This window comes from Pipistrellus hanaki, assembly GCF_964339955.1.
Source record: "Pipistrellus hanaki genome assembly, chromosome: 11".
Classification (NCBI taxonomy): domain Eukaryota; kingdom Metazoa; phylum Chordata; class Mammalia; order Chiroptera; family Vespertilionidae; genus Pipistrellus; species Pipistrellus hanaki.
Window position 1 is genome coordinate 35,761,830 of NC_140513.1, and position 21,305 is coordinate 35,783,134.

A 21,305-nucleotide genomic window follows, 5' to 3' on the forward strand; every position below is an offset into this window, starting at 1 on the left:
CTCTTTGAAAATAATAAAAACTTATCTCTGCTCCTAGAGGCCTCACAGTTCTGTATCTTGTGGGTTTTTCACAAATGGCCACTTTATCAAGTTAGTAAGGAAAATATAGAGCAGGCAGGGTCTAAAGGAATCTTTCATAATATAACATAAAAAAATCACAGGAGTGATATATGTTGGTTAGAAGCAATTCTAGGTCCTGTACACTTTCAGAGGTAGGGGATTATAAGAAGGCATGCACACCAGGAGGTGGGAGCCATTTGGTATCTGTTTGCCACAATTATTGCCAGGTGTACCCTTTAAGGGTTTTGCCTTCCTACTAGCAATGTATGAAAGTGCCTCAACATATTAAGTATTCGAACTTTTGCCAGTCTAATGGGGTGGGGAATTGTATATTGGCATAATTTTATTTTTATTTCTTTTATTATGAGTGAAGTTATCATCTTCCAATATGTTAGTGCCATTTTGTATTTTTTTAAAGATATTTATTTTTAAGAACATATTGAATTTTACAGAGAGGAAAGGAGAGGGATAGAGAGTTAGAAACATCGATGAGGGGATGTGCCCACAACCCCAGGTACATGTCCTTGACTGGAATCAAACCTGGGACCCTTCAGTCTGCAGGCCGACGCTCTATCCACTGAACCAAACCAGTTAGAGCTCTTTTTTTGTTTTGAGAATAATATATTTGTGTCTTTTTCCCCCTCGTTAAAAAAAAAAAAAAGTTAAATGAGGTGAGATGCATATAACAGAAGTAACCATTTTAAAATTAACAATTCAGTGTCATTAAGTACATTCACAATGTGCCTCCTTCATATCTCTATAGTTCTAAAACATTTTCATCAATCCCAAATAAACCCTGTACCCATTAAGCAGTTACTCCCCATCCTTTCACCCACTTCCAACTTTGTCAGCAGTTTGAACATAAGGTACATAGATGTGGGTTTCTTTATGTTTATCCTGCTTGGGATTTGCTTTGCTTCTGGAGGTTTGAGTGGATATATATCGTCAAATCAAACATTGTTTGCTCTTGTCTCTTCATGTATTTCTCCTCCCCTTTTCTCTATTTCTTTTTGTTCTGGGATTCCAGTTACATAACATATATTAAACTGACATTGTCAGGTATTGCCCTTTTTCCATACTGCCCCCTAACTCTTTTTGTATGTTATTTTGGATAATTTATATTGACCTTAAATTTCACTGATTCTTTATTATGCCAGCCTGTTGATAAACCCCCTGAAAGACTTATTTCTGATACCGCATTAAAAAAAAAATTCTAGCACTTCAATATATACATATATTTTGATGGTTCCCAATGTGGGGCACATATTTTGATTTGATTTTTAAGGGAGTTAATTCGAGAATGAGTCATTAACAGTGAATTTTTTGCATTTCTATGGTTCTAGGGGCCTCATAAACAGTATATAAATATGTTGTGACCTGTTTATACATTTAGTTCTCTATTATGTTTTGAAACTTTGTTATTTTTTCATATCACTTCATATTATTATTTTTTATACAATATCTTAGTGCTTTCTTTCTCAGTACTAGTATTTCAGCTGTCCTTTCATTCTTTTATTTTTCTCTTTTGTGGATGCCATGCTCTTTGGAAGCTTGTTTAGACCAAGTTAATGGCCCTTTAGGCTTCCTCCATGTGAATAGGAGTTCACTTTTTGGCTGGAGTCGAACCTGGGACCCTTCAGTCCACAGGCCAACGCTCCATCCACTGAGCCAAACCAGCCAGGGCTAATTATTCTTTATAAGATATGAAATCTTCCTCATATGACTTGTTTCAAAGACTCGTGGCTTAAGTTAGAATAAATAGCTAAAATTTAGTTTCTAAAAGCTGCCTCTGTGTACCTTAATAAATGGTATAGATTATTTTGTTATTTTTAACAAATGGTCATTATAAAAATGGTCCTACATGAATTATTCTACAACTATTAGAATTACCTAATTTCTTACATTTTCTTATTTTTCAGCTTTTCTTTAATTTTTAAAGGTATATTTTATTGATTTTTTTGCAGAGAGGAAGGGAAAGGGATAGAGAGTTAGAAACATTGATGATCGAGAAGCATCGATCAGCTGCCTCCTGCTTACCTCCCACTGGGAATGTGCCCGAAGCCAAGGTACATGCCCTTGACCAGAATCGAACTGGGACCTTTGTCCGCAAACTGAGGCTCTATCCACTAAGCCAATCTGGTTAGAGCTATTTTTCAGTTTTTAAAAAATACTTTTATTGATATTTAGAGAGAGAAAAACATTGATGTGAGAATGAAACATCAGTTTGCTGCCCCCCTGCACACTCTCCACAGGGGATTGAGCCCACAATCCAGGCATATGCCCTAACCTGGAATCAAACCGGCAACCATTTGGTTCACAGGATGACACCCAACTGAGCCACAGCAGGCGCGGCTCAGTTTTTTTAATATTTTAAGTTTTATGAGCTTTTATAAACGTGGATTCAAAAGGGCATTATATTCTTAAAAATTTCTAGTTGGTGTTCTCAATGTGTATATTCATTGCTCTGCACTATAATCGACAATAGTTTAATAGTTTCTGTAAACATAAAAGGCCATATATTATTTCTCAAAATCCAAAATATCTGTTTCTGAAAAGTAGATGGTGTGGTGTGAAAACAAGTAAACATTTTTTGAATAGGGTTCAATATTTTAAAGGTTTCGAAGGATAGATAGCCTCTTTTCCATAACTGTTAACTAGCCAATCACTTCCCTTTCTTGGAAATAATCAATATTGTAAAAGTAGATAGGAATTTCTAAACTTTAAGATCCATATTCATATTAGAGTCATAACTCTTCCATAAAAAGTAAACCCAAATTTAAGGAGGCATAATTATATCCCTTCAAAATCCAGGTTGATTAGATAAATGCTGGTCAAGTTTGGGTCTCAGATACATTTCCAGGACCCTGTTTGTGTTTCAGCAAGCATTCAAGGTCTTTACAATTGGCTGGATCGACTCAGATTTATGTCAACTAGCCTTTTGATTGTGTTCTCTTCCTTTTGAAATGTCAATAAAGGCCTTTCTAAGTTGCTGTTTATAAAAGATAATTTATTTAAATATGTATAGAATGAACAATATTTGTATCATTAAAATATTTTTTTTTCCTATGGAAACAAATTTGTCTTATCAGTTTGTCTAATTCATTCCTGTATAGAATTTTTAAATGCCTGGGTCTACAAGCACAAGCAGCTTTGAAGTCACAGGTTGATCTGTTTGTTATATAAGCAAATGCTATTTTTATTGTACTGAATACCAAACTCTTCACTAATTATTCAGTTAAAATTTGAGTGCTATAAAGTTTTTAGTTGCTGAGGAAAGATTCTTAAATTTGAGTCCTAATTGAAATGACAAATCGCAGACTCATATACTCTTGTATATCTTAAAAACTGCTGGATGAAATTCCTGAAAATAGAGCATCTTCATTTCATTAACTCATTCTACTTAGAAAAATTTGAAGTGATATTTTGTTTGTGGAAGGAAACTCTGATAGGTCTTTACCTTTCAATATATGTCTAACTCTAGGAAGACTCTGGCATACTATTGACTATATTGAATTTATTTTATTTTATACAGTTGGGTGTTTGGAAAAAATATGTTGCGCTTTAAAGAAACACTTCTCAGCCTTGCTGGTGTGCTCAGTGGTTGAGTGTCAACCTGTGAACCAGGAGGTCACGGGTCGATTCACACTCAGAGCACATGCTTGGGTTGCAGGCTAGATCCCCCAGGAGGAACATGCAGGAGGAAGCCAATCAGTGATTCTTTCTTATCATTGATGTTTTTATCTCTTCCTCTCCTTTCCTCAGATCAATAAAAATTTTTAAATCTCGGTGCACGAAAGTTGTACACTTGGCTGTGGGGGGGGGGGGGGGCAGGGGCGAGATCCCCTCAGCCTGGACTGCACCCTCTCGCAGTCCGGGAGCCCTCGGGAGATGTCTGACTGATGGCTCAGGCCCGCTTCCTCTGGAGCGCTGTGCAGAGGTGGGAGAGGCTCCCACCACTATTGCTGTGCTAGCCAGCCATGATCCCGGCTTCTGGCTGAGCAGTGCTCCCCCTATGGGAGCACAATGATGAGAGAGCACACATTGAGCATCTGTCCCCTGGTGGCAGTGCGTTCATTGCTACTGGTTCTGCTGTTCGGTTGATTTGCATATTAGCCTTTTATTATATAGGATAATTTATGATAGGATTCGTTTAGGTGAAAGAAAGCATTTTAGTAGAGAAAATGGAGGAAATGTTAACTGCCAAAATAAAAGAGTAGCCTAGAGACTAAAAATAGACTTCTCTCATCCTGAAAGCCCTCTTAGACCAAAGACATATATATTTCAGATTTCTTTCAACTTGATTTCAAGCTCATACAATTCAGTCTGAAAGAGGTGAGGGCGGGGGGGTGCACATCTGTGGTACTTTCAACAATATATTTTTTAAAAATTCAAATGCTTACAAATCTGCAGTAATAACAATTCAAGACTAATATCTTAGAAAAATAGTGTAAGTAGACAATTAACAGGAAAAGAAATATAAGATGCTCAATATCATAAGAAAATGCAAATGTAAAAATCACACTAGGATGCCATTTTTCATTGAGTAAACTGCAAAGATTTAGAAGTTACATAACTATTTCTGATAGTGTGAGGAAACATGTTGCTGATGGAGTAAATTAGTAAAATTTTATGGAGGCAAATTGATTATCAAGAAAAATCACATGCATATCTTGACTCTTGTGATTCAAGTTTGGAGAAGCTTGGTACAGTTATACTTGTGCATGTGGGAAATTATTTATGTCAAGGACATTAGTTTTAAGGTTACAATAACAAAAGATGAAACAAAGGGCCAGCTAGTAAATGTTTTAACCTTTGCCGGCAATGTGATGTATGGGGACTACTCATTTCTGTTTTCTTGGGAATGCAGCCATACACAATACATAAATGAATGGGCATGACTGGCCTATGGGTCATAGTTGCTGACCCCTGTATTAAATGGAAGAAGCAAAATGAAGAACTTGAAATATTATAACAGAGGTATGAATGAAGTACTGAAAGCATCAAGAAATGAGTTCAAGCTTTGCCTGGGATATTTAGAAAAGACTTCATAGATAAAGGTGATAATTTAAACTGAGTTCTTATGGGTGTGTTGGTCTCTAAATATCAAGGTGAGAAAGTGTCTTATGCAATTGTTGAGAAGTTGTTTGGTTGATAGGTGGAATTTTTTGTTGGGAGTAAGAGGTAAGTTGGGACCATATTTTTGAAGGGTCTAGATATTAACCTGGTTTCTAACTCATTTTCTCCTTTGAATAAAAAATATTTCAACACCTAGCTAGCTCTGTTAAACCTTGACATTTTAATAAATTAACTTCAAAATATTTTATATTTTTTTAAAGAAACATTACATATGCAGTTGAAACTGCCCTCAAATCATATATAGAGCACATTCTCTCCAGAGATAACATTAATTTGTTACTCTGATCATACCTTCTTATATTAACTATATGCTCATATACCTCTAACCAGTGATTTTTCAAACTTTTTCATCTCATGACACACATACAATTACTAAAATTGTGCAGCACACCAAAATACATGTTTTTTGCTGATCTGACAAAAAAGATACAGTTTTGATTCATTCATACCAGACAGCTATTGTGTTGGCTGTTGTCATTTTTATATTTGACAATCTAAGAAAAAAGAGGTCCATGTCCCTGCCTAAATAGTCAAGTTTTGTATGTTTTAAAAATTTTTGCAGCTTACCAGTTGAAAATTATTGCCCTAAACCAGTGGTCAGCAAACATTAGTCAACAGCAGCGAGCAGCGATTTGCCAACCACTGCCCTAACCAATACAAACGTTGCATGGTTCTGTCTGTTTTAAAAGTCCATATAGTGGTTTATGATGCCATTTCACAATTGTTTTTTGCTCAGAATTGGGTTTTTATGATTTTGCTGTATGGACCAACTGGTCAATAGAAATATAATGCAAGCCACTTGTGTTATTTTAAGATTTCTAGTAGCTGTATATAAAGGTAAATAAAAATAGGTGAAATTAATAATATGTTTCATAACCCAGTAAATTTATATAAAACTATTTCAAGTTATGAGTATATAAGATTATTAAGATAGTTTATATTCCTTTTTAAAACTAAATGTGAAATCTGGCATTACTTTATACTTTGAGCACATTTTAAGTGTTCATTAGTCAGCTACATGTGATTAGTGGTTTTTACTATGTTGGACCATGAATGAATTAACTCTCTTGCAAGAACATTTACTACTGGTACAAAGGGTGGTGCATATGTGATCCACGGCTTCAGGCACACAGGGCTCTGTTCTGTCCTTACAAGTCTACCTTTCTCCATTCTTGCTTGTCTGGAATACACTGTTATCCACTACTAGAGGCCCAGGGCAGGAATTCTTGCATGGGTGGGGTCTGACTGGCCCACCCTGATGAGAGGGAGGTGATCAGAGGCGGGGCCTGCTGAGGGAGGATCTGTTGGCAGTTGGCTGGCTGGCCCACCCCCTGGTTAAACTCCCAGGTGAGGGGGACAGTTTGCATATTAGCTTTTTATTATATATGATAATCCAGGGGTGTTACATTTATACTAAATATATTGTTTCAAGTCAGCTCACCATAAAGGTCTATACTTAGATTTATATTTCTTTTATTCTCCACAGAAATACCTTCATAGAAATGTCTTTGAACATTTTCCCCATCATAAGAATCCTTAGCAAAAACTGATATTTAGAGTGCCTTGGTTTCATATGCATTATAATTGGAAGGATGTTTTATTATGCTGTTAATAGCCCTTTTATAAGCACCCAATGAAAAACAGTCTAGATTAAGAACAAAGAACTAGGGGATATTCTCTCCATCTCTCCCACTGATGGCTTGATTCTTAACCATTTTTCAATGGTTTGTTTTAATGTGTATCCTTTTTATATGCCCATGGAAATGAGCCCTTTTTGGTTATAATACAAGTAATTGGTAGATCCATGTATAATCTCTATTAAGGCTTAAGATAGGGCCTTGCTATATTCTGCATTCCATAGCTTGCTGACAGCCTTTTAATAGCAGTTTTATACAGCAACTTTCTGCCACAAGGTGGGGGTAGAGAGTTCCATGGCTCTGATTAGTTAGGACAGATTGCATAATAGCCATAAGTTAACTTTCCTTCAGTTAAAATATTTGTTAGTATCATTATTAACAAAAACTTCCCTTAAGGTTAGCGTGGTTTCTAATTTCTGCATTTTTCCCCTAAGATATTTAAATAGATTTTTAGAGAGAAAGGAAGAGAGGGAAAGAGAAACATTGATGTGAGAATGAAACATTGATTAGCTGCCTCCTGCACACTCCCTTCTGGACATGTGCCCTGACCAGGAATCGAACTAGCAACCTTTTGGTGTGTGGGAGGACACCCAACCACTGAGAATTGTGGGCTCAAATCCCAGTAGAGAGTATGCAGGAGGCAGCTGGTCAATAATGTTTTTCTCATCGATGTTTAATCTTTCTCCCTTTCTCTCTCAAAAAAATAAAAAATAAAAAATAAATAAAAAAACCCCTCATGTTTCCCTTTATAGTGATATTCTCTCCACACCTTTAACCTGTAGTAACTGCTTATTAGTCACTACAGTTTGTATTCTTGAGAATGTCATATTAAATGGAGTCATACAACATATTTGTCACCGTTTGAAACTGGCTTTTTCACTCAGAATGCCATTGAGATTCATCTGTGTTCTGCATGGTGATGTTTTATGCAGATTATTAGCCATTCAGAAATTATTAGTGATTATTTTTATAAAGATTTAAGTTCTTAGTTTACTTCCAGATCCTTTTACTTTCATTACTTTGTGGGGGGGTTTTTTGTTTGTTTGTTTGTTTAAACTCTAAGCTGAAAGCAGGCACTTGGGATGTTTTGATTGGGCAGATGGGAACTGAAAAGAAAGTAAGTCTGGAGAGTAAGTGTTTGTGTGGGTGGCAGGGAGTGGAAAATGGGAGGAGAGGCCTGGGTGGGGTTCCATGGTGGCAGGTTCTTTATATAAAGGGTAGCACAGAGTTCTACATCTAGGAGCTTTTCACATTCAAATTTTGTATATTTTTGTTAGGAAACCGATATAAGTAGGACTGAAGATATGCCCTCATTAAAAATTTAAATGGTGCCTGGCCAGTGTTGCTCAGTGGTTCGGTGTTGACCCATGAACCAGGAGGTCTTAGTTCTATTGCCAGTCAGGGCATATGCCCGAGTTGGAGGCTTGATCCCCAGTAGGGAGCTTGCAGGAGCAGCCGATCAGTGCTTCTCATTATTGATGTTTCTATCTTTCCCTCTCCTCTCTGAAGTCAGTTTTTAGAAAACATAAAACAAAAACAAATTTAAGTGTTCACGCACATGCACACATGTATAATCTAGAATGAGAAGAAAGCATTCTATTTTATTTTAGTGAAACTTGTTACGTAAAACCTTGGAATTAGTTTGTCCATATCAAGAATTAAATGATGTCTTACTGATCATAATAAGCTTATTTGTCAAAAGTCATTTTTAACAGATTTTGTTTTACGGCATATCGTATATGTAAAACCCAACAGTGAAACAAATTAAACTTTGTTAAGGTTTTTATACAAGTACATGTTCCATGTGTAAATATTTAAGACTGAATGCCCCTAGGCAATTCCCATGCTATTGTGTATATATAGACTGAATTTTCAAAAGTTGTTTTTTATTTAAAAGTTGTCATATAGGGCTATTAGTAGCACTACTACTGTTTGAACCACATCAAACTTAAGGACCATGTAGTTTAAAGATGAAAATAAATACATGGGGCTAGATTTAGGAATTGGATTTGATTTATTAGTATATATTAAGTTGGGGGAATACAGACAAAAGAGAAGTTCACTTTTAACTGCCATGATAGCTGATTATACACATTTTTCTTCTGTTGTTGGTAAGAATACCATTTTAGTTTCCTTAAAGTTACATTTACTTGCCAGGCATCCTGAAAAAGGTTCTTGTTTTGCAAAGGCAAATTTTTAGCAGTATAAAAGTGGAATGGTGGACTTTATAACAAAGAAAATTGGTAGTAGAGTGATGCAAATAAGTGGAGAACAGTGTGGTTGTGCTCTTCTGGTTTGGTGTGATATTATATATGCTCAATTAGAAGGTAGCTTCCCATTTTCACCATAAGACTATCACCCCCACCCCCTTTTAAAGATATACCTGACAGCCCTGGCCAGTGTGGTTCTGTGGTTAGAGTGTTGTCCTGCACAGCAAAGCACCGAGGGTTCAATTCCTGGTCAAGGGCACATACCTGGGCTGTAGGTACCATTCCTGTCCTGGGATGCGTGTGGGAGGCAGCCAATCAGTGTGTCTCAAATAGATGTTTCTCTTTCATTCTCCCTCCCACTCTAAAAATTAATGGAAAAAATGTCCTTGATTGAGAATGGGCAAAAAACATATTAATAATAAAAAATAAAGATATATCTGACATATTAAAAGTTATATTTAATCTATTTAATTACATAAACCATTGATTAGATATAGAATTTAGAAATGAAATTATGTTTTGTTTACTGTCTCATGGTAAAATAATTTTGTTCAACGTCTTGTATGTATTGGGATCCATACATACAGTTGTTCAGGTGACAGCTACTAGGGATATGGGTGTCTTCATAAGTATTCAGATATAAGGTGATGGCATTTTTTCTGAAAAATAATACTTTGGAGATAAAACCTTCATCTGATATCTAGCATATAATAACTCTTACATCTTTATTTTTCATTGATATTTAGAAGTAATTCTCAATTTCAAGTAGTCAGTCTTGAGTGAGCTTATTATTATTAAATATCAAAGGTTTTAGTTGTTAATGTGGATCTTTGTCTTTTTTTTGTCTTTTTTTTCTTTTCTTTTCATTAAGGGGTTGGACATAATTGCCTTATTTCATTTCAGGGATCCTTCTAAAGTAAATATTCTGGTACCTGGTGCTGGACTAGGAAGACTGGCCTGGGAAATAGCTATGCTAGGTTATGCTTGTCAAGGAAATGAATGGAGTTTTTTTATGCTCTTTTCTTCCAACTTTATACTCAACAGGTATTTAATTTACTTTTTGTTAGAAATAGTAATATCTCAGAATCAGATTGACTTTCCTATTTTTGAACAATTCTGAATTTGAAGATAAGTACGTAGTGTTTAATTATGATATATACCATAAATATTTCTTATATTAAATTGGTTATACTATTGTCACTTTAATCAGTTGTCTAGTTAATAGACGTTTTATCAGGATGGATTAGTGACTTTAGAAAGTGACTTGGCATTCCATGAAAATGAAAATATTTCTGTGTGAATTTCAGGACTAAGTATGATCCAGGAAGGGATATTTTCCTTATTGTTCCTTCAGCTTCTTCATCCTTTTGTTTCTTCAGTGTAGTAAGAGTGCAGTATAGTGATCATATCTTTTGTCCTTAAGATTCTTATTAAATGGCCAAGTAAGCTCACATGATTGAGTTGGAAAGACCTTTCAGAACTGCTGTGGCCTCTTAGTAAGCAGTGGAAAAGAGTTGTTATTTTTAAAGCCAGAAGATGTGTTTTAGGAAAAAATAAAATAGCTGCCTATATAAATATGTTATTTTGGTGGCAGTATGAGTTAGGGGACAATAAGAGGGTAAAAAGAAGGTTGTACAAAATAATTAAAATAGGTATCAAACAAAACCTGTAACATCAACAACAAAAAATACTTGAACTGGTTTTTACTTGATTTTGAAGTTTGGAAATATATTTGTAAAACTTGGAATGAGCAACACATTCATATCTCAGAATTTAATTTTTTTCTGTCTTTTCATTCATGATTGGTTACTCATCTGCATGTATATGTGCATTTCCAGATAATTGGATGGGGTATAATAGTAATGCTTTTTAAGTAGTAATTAAATAAGTAAAAAATTAATAAAACAATACATTTTTAGTGTTTAAAGTAGATTTTCTTGGTTTATATTTAGTTAACACTGAATTTCATGCTCATATTTTGCAGATGTTCTGAAATTAATAAATATAAGCTTTATCCCTGGATCCATCAGTTTAGCAATAACCGGAGGTCAGCTGATCAGATTCGACCCATCTTTTTCCCTGATGTTGACCCCCATAGTCTTCCTCCTGGTTCTAATTTTTCTATGACAGCAGGAGATTTTCAGGAGATATACTCAGAATGCAGTAAGTTTAATGCAAGCATTTTAAAGGTCTTATCCTTTATTCTGAATTTAATGATCTAATTTTATACTAAGCTAAAGTTCTGGTCATCCATTTTGATGGCAGGATATAAAGTAGACTTCAATGACAATTTATTGTAGAATAATTTAAAGGTCATGCACATATAAGGCAATGATGGGAAATTTAAAAAAGTATAAGATTCCACAATTAAGAAATTTGTAATCTATTGGATCTATTAATAGAAGCCAACATGTGAACGAAGGTCAGATGAGTAATGGAAGTATGTAGGTTAGTGTGAGAAGGGAGTTCTCTGTAGAGAGGCTGTGACTTGAAGGATAAGGAGGAATGGCATTCCAGAAGGCAGAGTTACATAGATAGGAACGAATAGGTAATTGAGGATGGTAGAACAGCCTGACTGGGAGGGAAGGGGAGGTCTATTTGGAGATTTAATGGGAATATGGGTAGAGAAGAAGGTTGGTCCAGATTGTGGAGGACCTTTACAGTCAGGCTATGAAGTTTGGAAGAAATTTGTGCTAGGCATTAGAGAAAGGGATAGGTAAGGAGAAGAGAGAGGAGGGGAGTTGGCAGTGAAAGAAAGAAGAATGAAAAGCTGAGGGGTCAGCAAATGATTCATTTAACAAATATCTGTTGGACTTGCTAAGTGGCAGATATGTTCTAGGCACTGGAAAGAGAGCAGTGAGCAAAAATAAAGACCCTGTACATGGGAACTTATATATTCTTAGAGGGAGAGAGAGGCAATACCAAATTAATACTGTGAGGAAGGAACTAGAGCAGGAAAGAGGATCACGAGGGCTTGGGGAGGGCCCGCTGTTTCATATAGTTGTCAGGGAAGGTCTTTCTAAGAGCAGAACTTAAAAAGTAAGTGTATACATGCAGGCTTTCTGAAACCTTTCAGAATTGGTAGTTAACATTGGTTGAAAGAAATCAATTTAGAATTCAAATTATTTTGTCTTCAATGATTTTAAATGAAAGCAGTTAAATTATGGACAAAACATATCATTTGGTAAAGATATATAGTGATACTTGTATCAAAAATGATTTCCAAATTGATTACTTTATCAAATTATTAATAAAAACTTATAAATTGCAAAGTATCTCATAAATGATTATTTAGTTACCTGATTATAGTAGTTGATTGGAAGAGTTTAGATTCTATATACCTGCAGTTAAATGAAATATTAATATTCTGTAAGAGGTACCTGGTACATTTATGGACTTAATTAAAAGTTGAAATAACTAAATAAATAAATAACATTACAAATGTAGTAATTTGATTTTCCTTGAATAGATGCCTGGGACTGTATTGCTACCTGTTTCTTCATAGACACAGCTCACAATGTAATTGATTATATTGACACAATATGGAAAATACTCAAGCCAGGTGGAATTTGGATAAATCTAGGTAAGTTCCTCAGTATTTATTAGGATTTTACACATAAAATCTAGTAACTATAACTATCCTATATTTGGTAACTTCATGGTACCAAATATTGAGAAAAGTTATAATTATGCTGCATTTATTTTAAAACCTCTGCATTTCCCTTTAGATTGCATCCTACTTGATGGTGCAGTCCCTCCAGTCCTAGCTAATTCCTCCATAAGTAGTTGGAGCCGTAAGTTGTATATTTACACTAGGTCAGTCTCACAGCATTCATAATTTCAGAGCACTGATTATTAACGAGGGTAATCATTACCTCATCTTTTCCACCTTCCACTTTATGATAGAGACAGCAGTCCTGTTCTTTCTATTTGAAACATTTTAGGGAAAGCATTGCCTCTCTCATGGAAACTTCCTCCCAGTGCATATACATACTGGGAAAAGAGTAAGCATGGTAATTATTATGAATATCATGAAGTTAAAAAAGAATAGAAATACAATTTCACATATTCAAAAAATATATTGCCTTCTGATTTATCTAAAAGTCAAATGATGAATATGGCTCTGCTGGCTTGGCTCAGTGGTTGATTCTCTCCTTATTAATGAGCTTTCTCATTGTTGATGTTTTTATCTCTCTATCCCTCTCCCTTAAAAATACACATTTTTAAAAAAGTAATGAGTATGACGTGATCCCTTCCATCCAGATTATAAGATTTTTAATCAAAATAAAGGGAGAATAATGGTATTATCAAGGTAAATATGATTTTCTTTTTTTGTGTTAAGAGGTTAATATCCTACTTAAACGTCATATATACATTGAGTCCTTAGTCTTCAGGATTTGTTGATGGGTTCTGTCACCTGTATACAATTTGTTGGGTTATTTGAAACTATAAATGGACTTTTTTCATCAGTTCTGAAAAATTCTCACCTTAAAAGGGTCTCTCCTCTTGCCATGTGAGACAAGATTAGCATCAAAATAAGTTACAATTTCTTCATGTAACTACTCTGCCTCATTCTTTTTCTTTCCCTTTGAAAAATGTAATCAAATGTCTTATGCTCCAATCACTATGTCCAAATTGGATGCACCACAAATACTTCTAAATCTCTTACCTTAGCTTCATATATTTTAATCACTTATTTTTTTAACTGTCAGGGTAAAAATGGCATCCAGGTTTACCTCTAGTTAATTCTCTGGGTTCCTGCTAATTTCTTACTAACTTGCTAAGTATGCTATATTTTTAAGATTTAAAATTTCATACACCAATTTTAATTGTTTTCAGTGGGAGCGGTGGTCTAAATAACCTAACCTTGCCTTTACAGGAAATAAAAGTTCCTTTATATATTTTTGTTTTTGTTTTTTTTTACAATGAAATCTATTTTTTCTTTTTAATTGAAAAGGGAGGAAAAAGTCTTTAAAACTACCCAGAAGTGAAATAGACAACAGGAATGTCCATGTTATAAAAAAGTAAACATAAATGGCCTATATAAAGGGGGAAAAGTGTTTCATCTTCATTGCTGGTCACAGTAATATAAATGAGATTCCATTTTTTACCAATTTATTGGGTAGGTTTTTTTAATTAAAGTTTAGATAAAATACAGAGATAGAGTGTGTGTGTATGTGTGGGTGTGTATATATATATATTGCTAGTAGGAATATACACTGAGTGGTCAGATTATTTTATGATCTCTGAATGTATAATAATCTGTCCACTCAGTGTATACCCTATATCAGTGTTTCCCAACCTTCTCTCATGATGAGAATCACCTGGTGGAGTTGTTAAAACACAGATTCCTGAATCCCAACTAAGAAGTGCTAAACTAGGATTTTTGAGAACATATAGGTAAAATTGCATACCTAACTTAGTGCTCTGTATATAACATCTGTCTTAGAGCACTAGTTAAGTATACAATTTTACCTATATGTTCCCAAAAATCCTAGTTTAGCACTTCTTAGTTGGGATTCAGGAATCTGTGTTTTAACAACTCCACCAGGTGATTCTCATCATGAGAGAAGGTTGGGAAACACTGCCCTATATAATAAAAGGCTAATATGCAAATGTCCCCTCCACCAGGAGTTCGACCAGCAGGCAGGCCAGCCAACCGCCCATGTCCCCTCCCTCTGGCCAGGCTGGCTGGACCCCACCCAGGCACAAATTCATGCACCGGGCCTCTAATATATAAAGTATATACACACTGAGTGGCCAGATTATTATGCATCCAGAGATCATAATCTGGCCACTTAGGGTAGTAATAAAACATTCTTCAGGAAAAACAATTTAATAACATGGAAAAATCTTAACTTTTCATACATTTGAATAGGGATTGGCAAACTACAGCCTACAGCCAAATCTGGCCTGCAGCACATTTTGTATGGTCCAGCAGCAAGATTATTTTTCACATTTTTAAAGGTTTGTGGGAGGGGTGGAGGTAAAAGTAATGATATGTGATTGAGACTGTATGTGCCCACAGAACCTAAAATATTTGCCATCCAGCGTATTAAATAATTGCATTCACTATTGCATACCTTTGTTACATTACTTATACTTGTAGAAGTCTGTTAGAGCAGGGGTCAGCAAACCGCAGGCCACCTGTGGTTCTTTGGCCCCTTGAGTGTGTGGCTCTTCCACAAACTACCTCAGCCTGGGCAAGTCTATTTTGAAGAAGTGGTGTTAGAAGAAGTTTAAAAAATTTGGCTTTCAAAAGAAATTTCAATCGTTGTTCTGTTGATATTTGGCTGTTGACTAATGAGTTTGCCGACCACTGGCCTAGGATACAACAATACTCAGTAAATGGCGGCTACTGACATTTTTACTAGTACTAATAAAACTAACAGGAATTTAAGCTTGATGGAGTAATTTAATTGGGAAACATTTTATTTTGAAAAGAGCACTTATAATTAAATTATATTTAGTCATTTTTTCCTAGTGTTTTATATAGGATAAAAAAGAAGGGAGAAAAATAAAAACTTTTTAACCCTAAGTATGTTCCATAGAGTGGTGAGCCTTTTGGGAGCAGAAACTCTGTCCTGTTTGTTATGTTTATATTCTGTGATTAAGCACATTGTGTGAGGAGTGAAAAAGGGATGGGTGTTATGAGTTTGCCACAGATTTATAAATAACCCAATGAAAGGTAAGGAGAAGATTGTCAAGATTTTAGTCCTGAAGTATAACTGTAGAATGATAAGTGTTGACTGGATAAGACCAATGGATTGGGGGAAATTACAGATTAAAAGATTGGAAAATTAGATGATAGCTTCTTTTTATTTATGTGTAGTTTCTTATATGTAAAATGAGAGGGTAGAAGGTTTTAAGAAGTTCGTAATAGCTATCTTTTACTTAATGCCTTTTATATGCTATGTATTTTACATATTATTTCACATTAAAGTAATGTTATAAATGGGGCAGAATTAGTGACTTGTCAATAGAAACTAATTATTAAGTGTTAGAGCTAGGATACGAGCTATGCATTTAAAAAAAACAAAAAAAAAAAACAGTTTAGTGTCATCTCTTCATTCCAGACAGCCTTGCCTCCAACTCTCCTCACTACCCTCTACCCCCAACCACCTGCTGGCTTAAGGATCCCTTTTGCTTTTATGTTATAACCAATTTGTAGCTATTATTTGTATTTATTTATGGAATTATAATTGCAGTATACCTTTGGAATTTGGGGACTTATTCTCTAATCCAGCTAATCCTTCAGTAACTTGTTACAGGTGTAAGGTCCATGATGTGGAAAATCACAATACAAGGCTGGTATACTAAGGGTAACTACTCTGGTAAATATAGGCCCAGCACTCAAATGTCAGTTTTCGGGATCGTGGTTTCAAGGGTCTGGAAACATGTCTTTGGCAAATGTAAATATTCTTTAATTCTCCTTTTTATAAATTACCTTATTCAACTTGGAGTTCAGCCTAATATAGCTGCTAGTACATGTTTATATTAAATAATTCATTCATAATATCTTTAAACCATAGGTCCTCTCCTCTACCACTTTGAAAATTTGGCAAATGAACTTTCCATAGAATTGAGCTATGAGGATCTAAAAAACGTTGTTCTGCAGTATGGATTCCAGCTAGAGGTAAGGATGGAATGAAGCATTGCCAAAGCTTAATTTCCAAAGCACACCAAGAGAATGGTGATACTATGGCATTTACTGGCTTTCCCTCTTAACTTCTATCTTCTCATTCATAAAGTGATAGTTTTTAGAATTATGAGGATTTGAGATAATGTGTATTTAATATATTATATTGATTTTCTTACAGAGAGGGAGAGAGATAGAGAGCTAGAAACGTCGATGAGAGAGAAACATCGATCAGCTGCCTCTTGCACACCCCCTACCGGGGATGTGCCCGCAACCAATGTACATGCCCTTGGCCGGAATTGAACCCGGGACCTTTCAGTCCACAGACCGACGCTCTACTGCTGAGCCAAACCGGTTTCGGCTGAGATAATGTGTATTTAAAGAAAAACTATATTCCTGGTATAATCTCCTTTCAATAAATGGTAGCTGGCCATTATCATAATATTAGCCTTTGTAGACTGATAGTTACCAAGTAGACTAGGCACTGAGGAAGCAAGTGGGGATAGGAAGGCAGGAGCAAGAGGGATATTGTTTACTATATATGCTTGTGTACTGTTCAATCTTTCAATCTTTCTTTTTTGTGTGCATTATTATACAGCAAGGGTGGGGAATGTCCGGCCCATGGGCCATATAAGGCCTTTGAAATTATTTGGTCTGGCCCTGCCAATGCATTAGGGATGAGTTAATTAAATGTTTCACCAAATATAGCAGCTAACTTTTAACTTAATAATTTTGTACAGACTGTGAATAATGTTATTAATGTCCAAATGACTCTTAGCAGAAAAAAGATTCCCCACCCCTATCATACAGTTTTATGATACTTTGTTATATTTTGGCTATATGTTTATTTAGAAACATTCCATTCCTTTAAAAATAACACATTAGTTCTTAAAGAGAAATATATATATTATTTTAATATATATTAAAACTATATATATATATATATATATGCCTAAGTGACCAAACAACCAGTTGACCAGTCACTATGACATGCACTGACCATCAAGGGGCAGACGCTCAACACAGGAGCTACCCCCTGGTGATCAGTGCACTTCCACAGCCAACTTCCCACAGCTTGCTGGCCCCAGTCAGCCCTGATCAGGACTGGGCAAGACAGACCCTATTGGCCCCGATCATCCCCGATCACCAGCCAGGCTGAAGGATCCCACCCGTGCACAGATTCCTGCACCAGGCCTCTAGTATATTATAGTAGCTTAGTAGCTCTGGAGTGAAACTCTTGAGTGTGAACTCCAGTTCCACTATTTAGTAGCGTGATCTTGAATAACCTGCTCTTTATAAAGTAGAATTACTAATAGTACCAATCTTATGGTGGTACTTGTATATAATAATTGAATTGATATCTGGAGTATATGTAAAATAGCAACTGCCACTTAAAAGTGTTTAATATTTTTAGTGTTATCATCATGGTAGTCATCACCATTATGATTGTTTGTATTGCAGGTGGAAAAAGAATCTGTCTTGTCAACATACACTGTGAATGACCTCTCCATGATGAAATACTACTATGAATGTGTCTTGTTTGTGGTCCGTAAACCACAATAATGGTCTCAAGTGAAATCACCAGGAAAAAAGTTTAATAAGAGCAAATCCTAAAATAAACAACTCAAAATCAACTATCAAATGACAGGACACAACCTCAAATCAGTGGTGCCTTCTTATTCCTAACAAAGTTTAGAAATAGTGTCTATTTTCTTAATATGTCTATCGCTTTTTCAGAAATATACTATGCCATGAATATTTGTACTACACAAGTAAAAATGGAGGAAGTATCTTCGAGTTTACTTTTTCCTTGAAACCCAGAATTGTCTTTCAATAGAAAAAACTTTATCTCTAGTGTTTTCATGAAGCTGTCGGTTCCAAGCTGCCATGTTAATAACTAATAGTATTGAAGTAATAACCTCCTTTTTTGTTTTGTATGTATTGCACATGTTATTTTTAGAAGCGTCTAAGGATCCTCTTATTCACCATCTGGAATTGAGACTTTTATTCACTTGGACCTAAGCAATCTATACATAAAATGTGTGTCTTTTATTATTATTTTATTCAAATTCTTTTGTTGTTTTTTGTTTTGTTTTTCCTAGCTCAGTTGAACTTAGGGAAGCATCAAACCTTTCATTTTTATGAATTACTGAACTTAAGAGTATCACAGGCCAATAAAAATGCATTCAAATAACCAAGAAATTAGTCTTTTGGCCTCACTAAAATGAATACTTTCTGAAAGCATACTCATCATGGATCACTCTGAAATGTTTGAAGATCTTAACAATCTGAGTTTTTAAAAAAAAAAGCCTTTATTAAAGGTACTATTAGGAAACTGGGGAAATAAGAATAAAATCTGTTCATTTTAAATTATTTCAAACTATAAATGAATACAGTTTGTCAATGAGATGTTTACAATAATGTCTTTTTCTTTAGATTACTGGGATACAAAAGCAAGCACTTTTTTTTTCATTAAAACAACTATATACTAGTAAAAACTGTCATGATAGTGTTAACAGGGAGAAATTTTGAACATGAAATTCAGGGATAAATTACTGTCCATGTTCTGTGTCTTCAATATTGTAAGCAGAGCCATTAATATAATTTCAGATTAACACCAGTTTTGTTCCCTGATAGCTAGGGCTAAAACAGTCTGAGCTGTTTTAAATTTCTACCTCTAGCAGATCTTCATTGGAGGGAGTTTCCCTTTGTATTTTATGTTCATCATTCTGTTTTCCTGTAGCTTGGAAAGTAGAGATGACAAATATAATGTTTTAACCTTTTCTTGGAGAAAAGTATGTTTGAGTATTTTTACAAGTAATTATGATGGCATTAAGCGACCTCTGTGGCAATTTGGATTAGACTTAATCCCAGGAATGTGCTGGAAGCATAAATGTCATGTTTTATTAGGAAAATTTACTTGTAAGTTTGGACCTTTATATGGTCATTTGGGTTGGGAGGGTCACTACATGATTTGGCATCTTACCAAAAGGAGTTTTTCTGCTTCTAGTAAGGGAGCTCTTGTGCCCTTTATGCAATAAAGGGATACATGAAGCTAATTTGACTTGTCGATTTATGGAAGCCTATACCTATTGAGGGTTTTTTGGTTGTTGTTTTGTTTTGTTTTTAATTATTTCTCTTTTTTTGGCCAATGTTCTTTAGTGGGAATTCTCATTTTCTACCATATGAATAAACTTGAAATAAATTGCTCCCCAAAATTGTTATTTTTAAGAAAGAGAATGAAAAGGGACATAGGTGTTTTAAAAATCTGAAAGAAATGCAAGCTGTTTTTGAATGATTTAGAAAAGCTTTTTATTCACTGACTGGTATTCACTTTTATAAAAACATCAAAACATGATCTTGTTCTTCTCAACAAGGCAAAAACAAGTTGACACATGGGTTGGGTTTATTAACACTTATGCTATCAGGTTTTATTCTTTAATAATGTTACTTATTTATAAATTATAGCCTACATTTTAGTTAATTCTGAAATCCGTTTTATTTCTCCCCCATATTATTTTGCTTTTTTTCCCCTCTCAGTTGATATATTCTAAACTTGAAGATTATGATGTCAGTAATGGAAATATCACTGGAGGATTTAATTTTGTATTTCTTATATGTAGTCCTACTAAAGTGTGTAAGCCTTAAACGTATTTTAGTCTTTTTCTTAAATTAGCTTTATACATATATTTTCATTCATTTTCATAAAGCTGGAGGAAATAGGCCATTCTGGGTTTTATTATTTTCCATAATCTGACTGAAGTGGTGCAGGTTACAGTATGTAAAGCAAATGAGCAAAGTGGGATATGTAGAATATAAAGAGAAGCTGTATAAATCACAGTATAAAATTATGAAGTTTTGGAATTGTAAAATGTACTGTATTTATATGTAATTCTCATTCTAAAAGATGCCACAAAGGCTGAATTGGAAGCTTCATCTCTGCATGAAATTTCCTATATTTTTAATGTGTATGATGGACTTGATTTTTCTTGATTAAAGTCTGCCAATTGCTATGAAACATTATTTGGTTGATTTTTTCCATTTAAATTAGTGGTAACCACAGACATGGCAATTTCAATTAGTTGAGCACATATACTTTTGAACCCGTGTATTATCTTCTCTTCTAGAAAGTCAATAATATGAGTAATTGGTCTTTAAGTATGCTAGGCCTCATCCTAATTAATCCCAATCTTTGGTTTTGTTAAATAATCGAAAAAGACCATAAAGGAAACCAGATATAGCATCCATTCCCTGGCTGATACTGGACATTGCTAATTTTTTTACTTCTTCTCAATGTGATAGGAAAAATTGGGATCTAATTTTAATATTCATTCCTTTAACCATCAGGGAAGTTGAGCAATTTATGTAAGATTAATGGCCAAAGAGTGGTGTCTTAATCTGTCAGTCCCAATAAGCCATTGGCAGCAATGCAAAGGTTAGTAAAAATGTAGGCAGGCTTGTCAAGGGGAGAATTAGCCTTGAGGACTACTTCTGAGTTCTAGCCACTGAGAAGTGCCCACATCTGCTTTTGGTTTTACAAAACTGGAACCGAAGCTAAACTGACAGCAACCCATTGGACCCATTAGGTTAGCCAATCAGTCATCTAGACCCAGGAGCTTAGGG

The 21,305-nt window shown here is 34.9% G+C and overlaps 1 protein-coding gene across 1 annotated transcript in view; it reads left to right on the forward strand.

The window, feature by feature from the left end:
* CARNMT1 (carnosine N-methyltransferase 1) overlaps window positions 1–19,908 on the forward strand; it is a 35,011-nt gene extending 15,103 nt beyond the window's left edge. Inside the window, exons 4-8 of the mRNA XM_084899446.1 lie at window positions 9,947–10,087; window positions 11,028–11,206; window positions 12,513–12,626; window positions 16,576–16,679; window positions 18,144–19,908. Coding sequence (XP_084755572.1) covers window positions 9,947–10,087; window positions 11,028–11,206; window positions 12,513–12,626; window positions 16,576–16,679; window positions 18,144–18,245 — 640 coding nt within the window. The 3' untranslated portion in view covers window positions 18,246–19,908. The remainder of the gene's footprint in view (window positions 1–9,946; window positions 10,088–11,027; window positions 11,207–12,512; window positions 12,627–16,575; window positions 16,680–18,143) is intronic.
* Window positions 19,909–21,305: the final 1,397 nt, after the last annotated feature.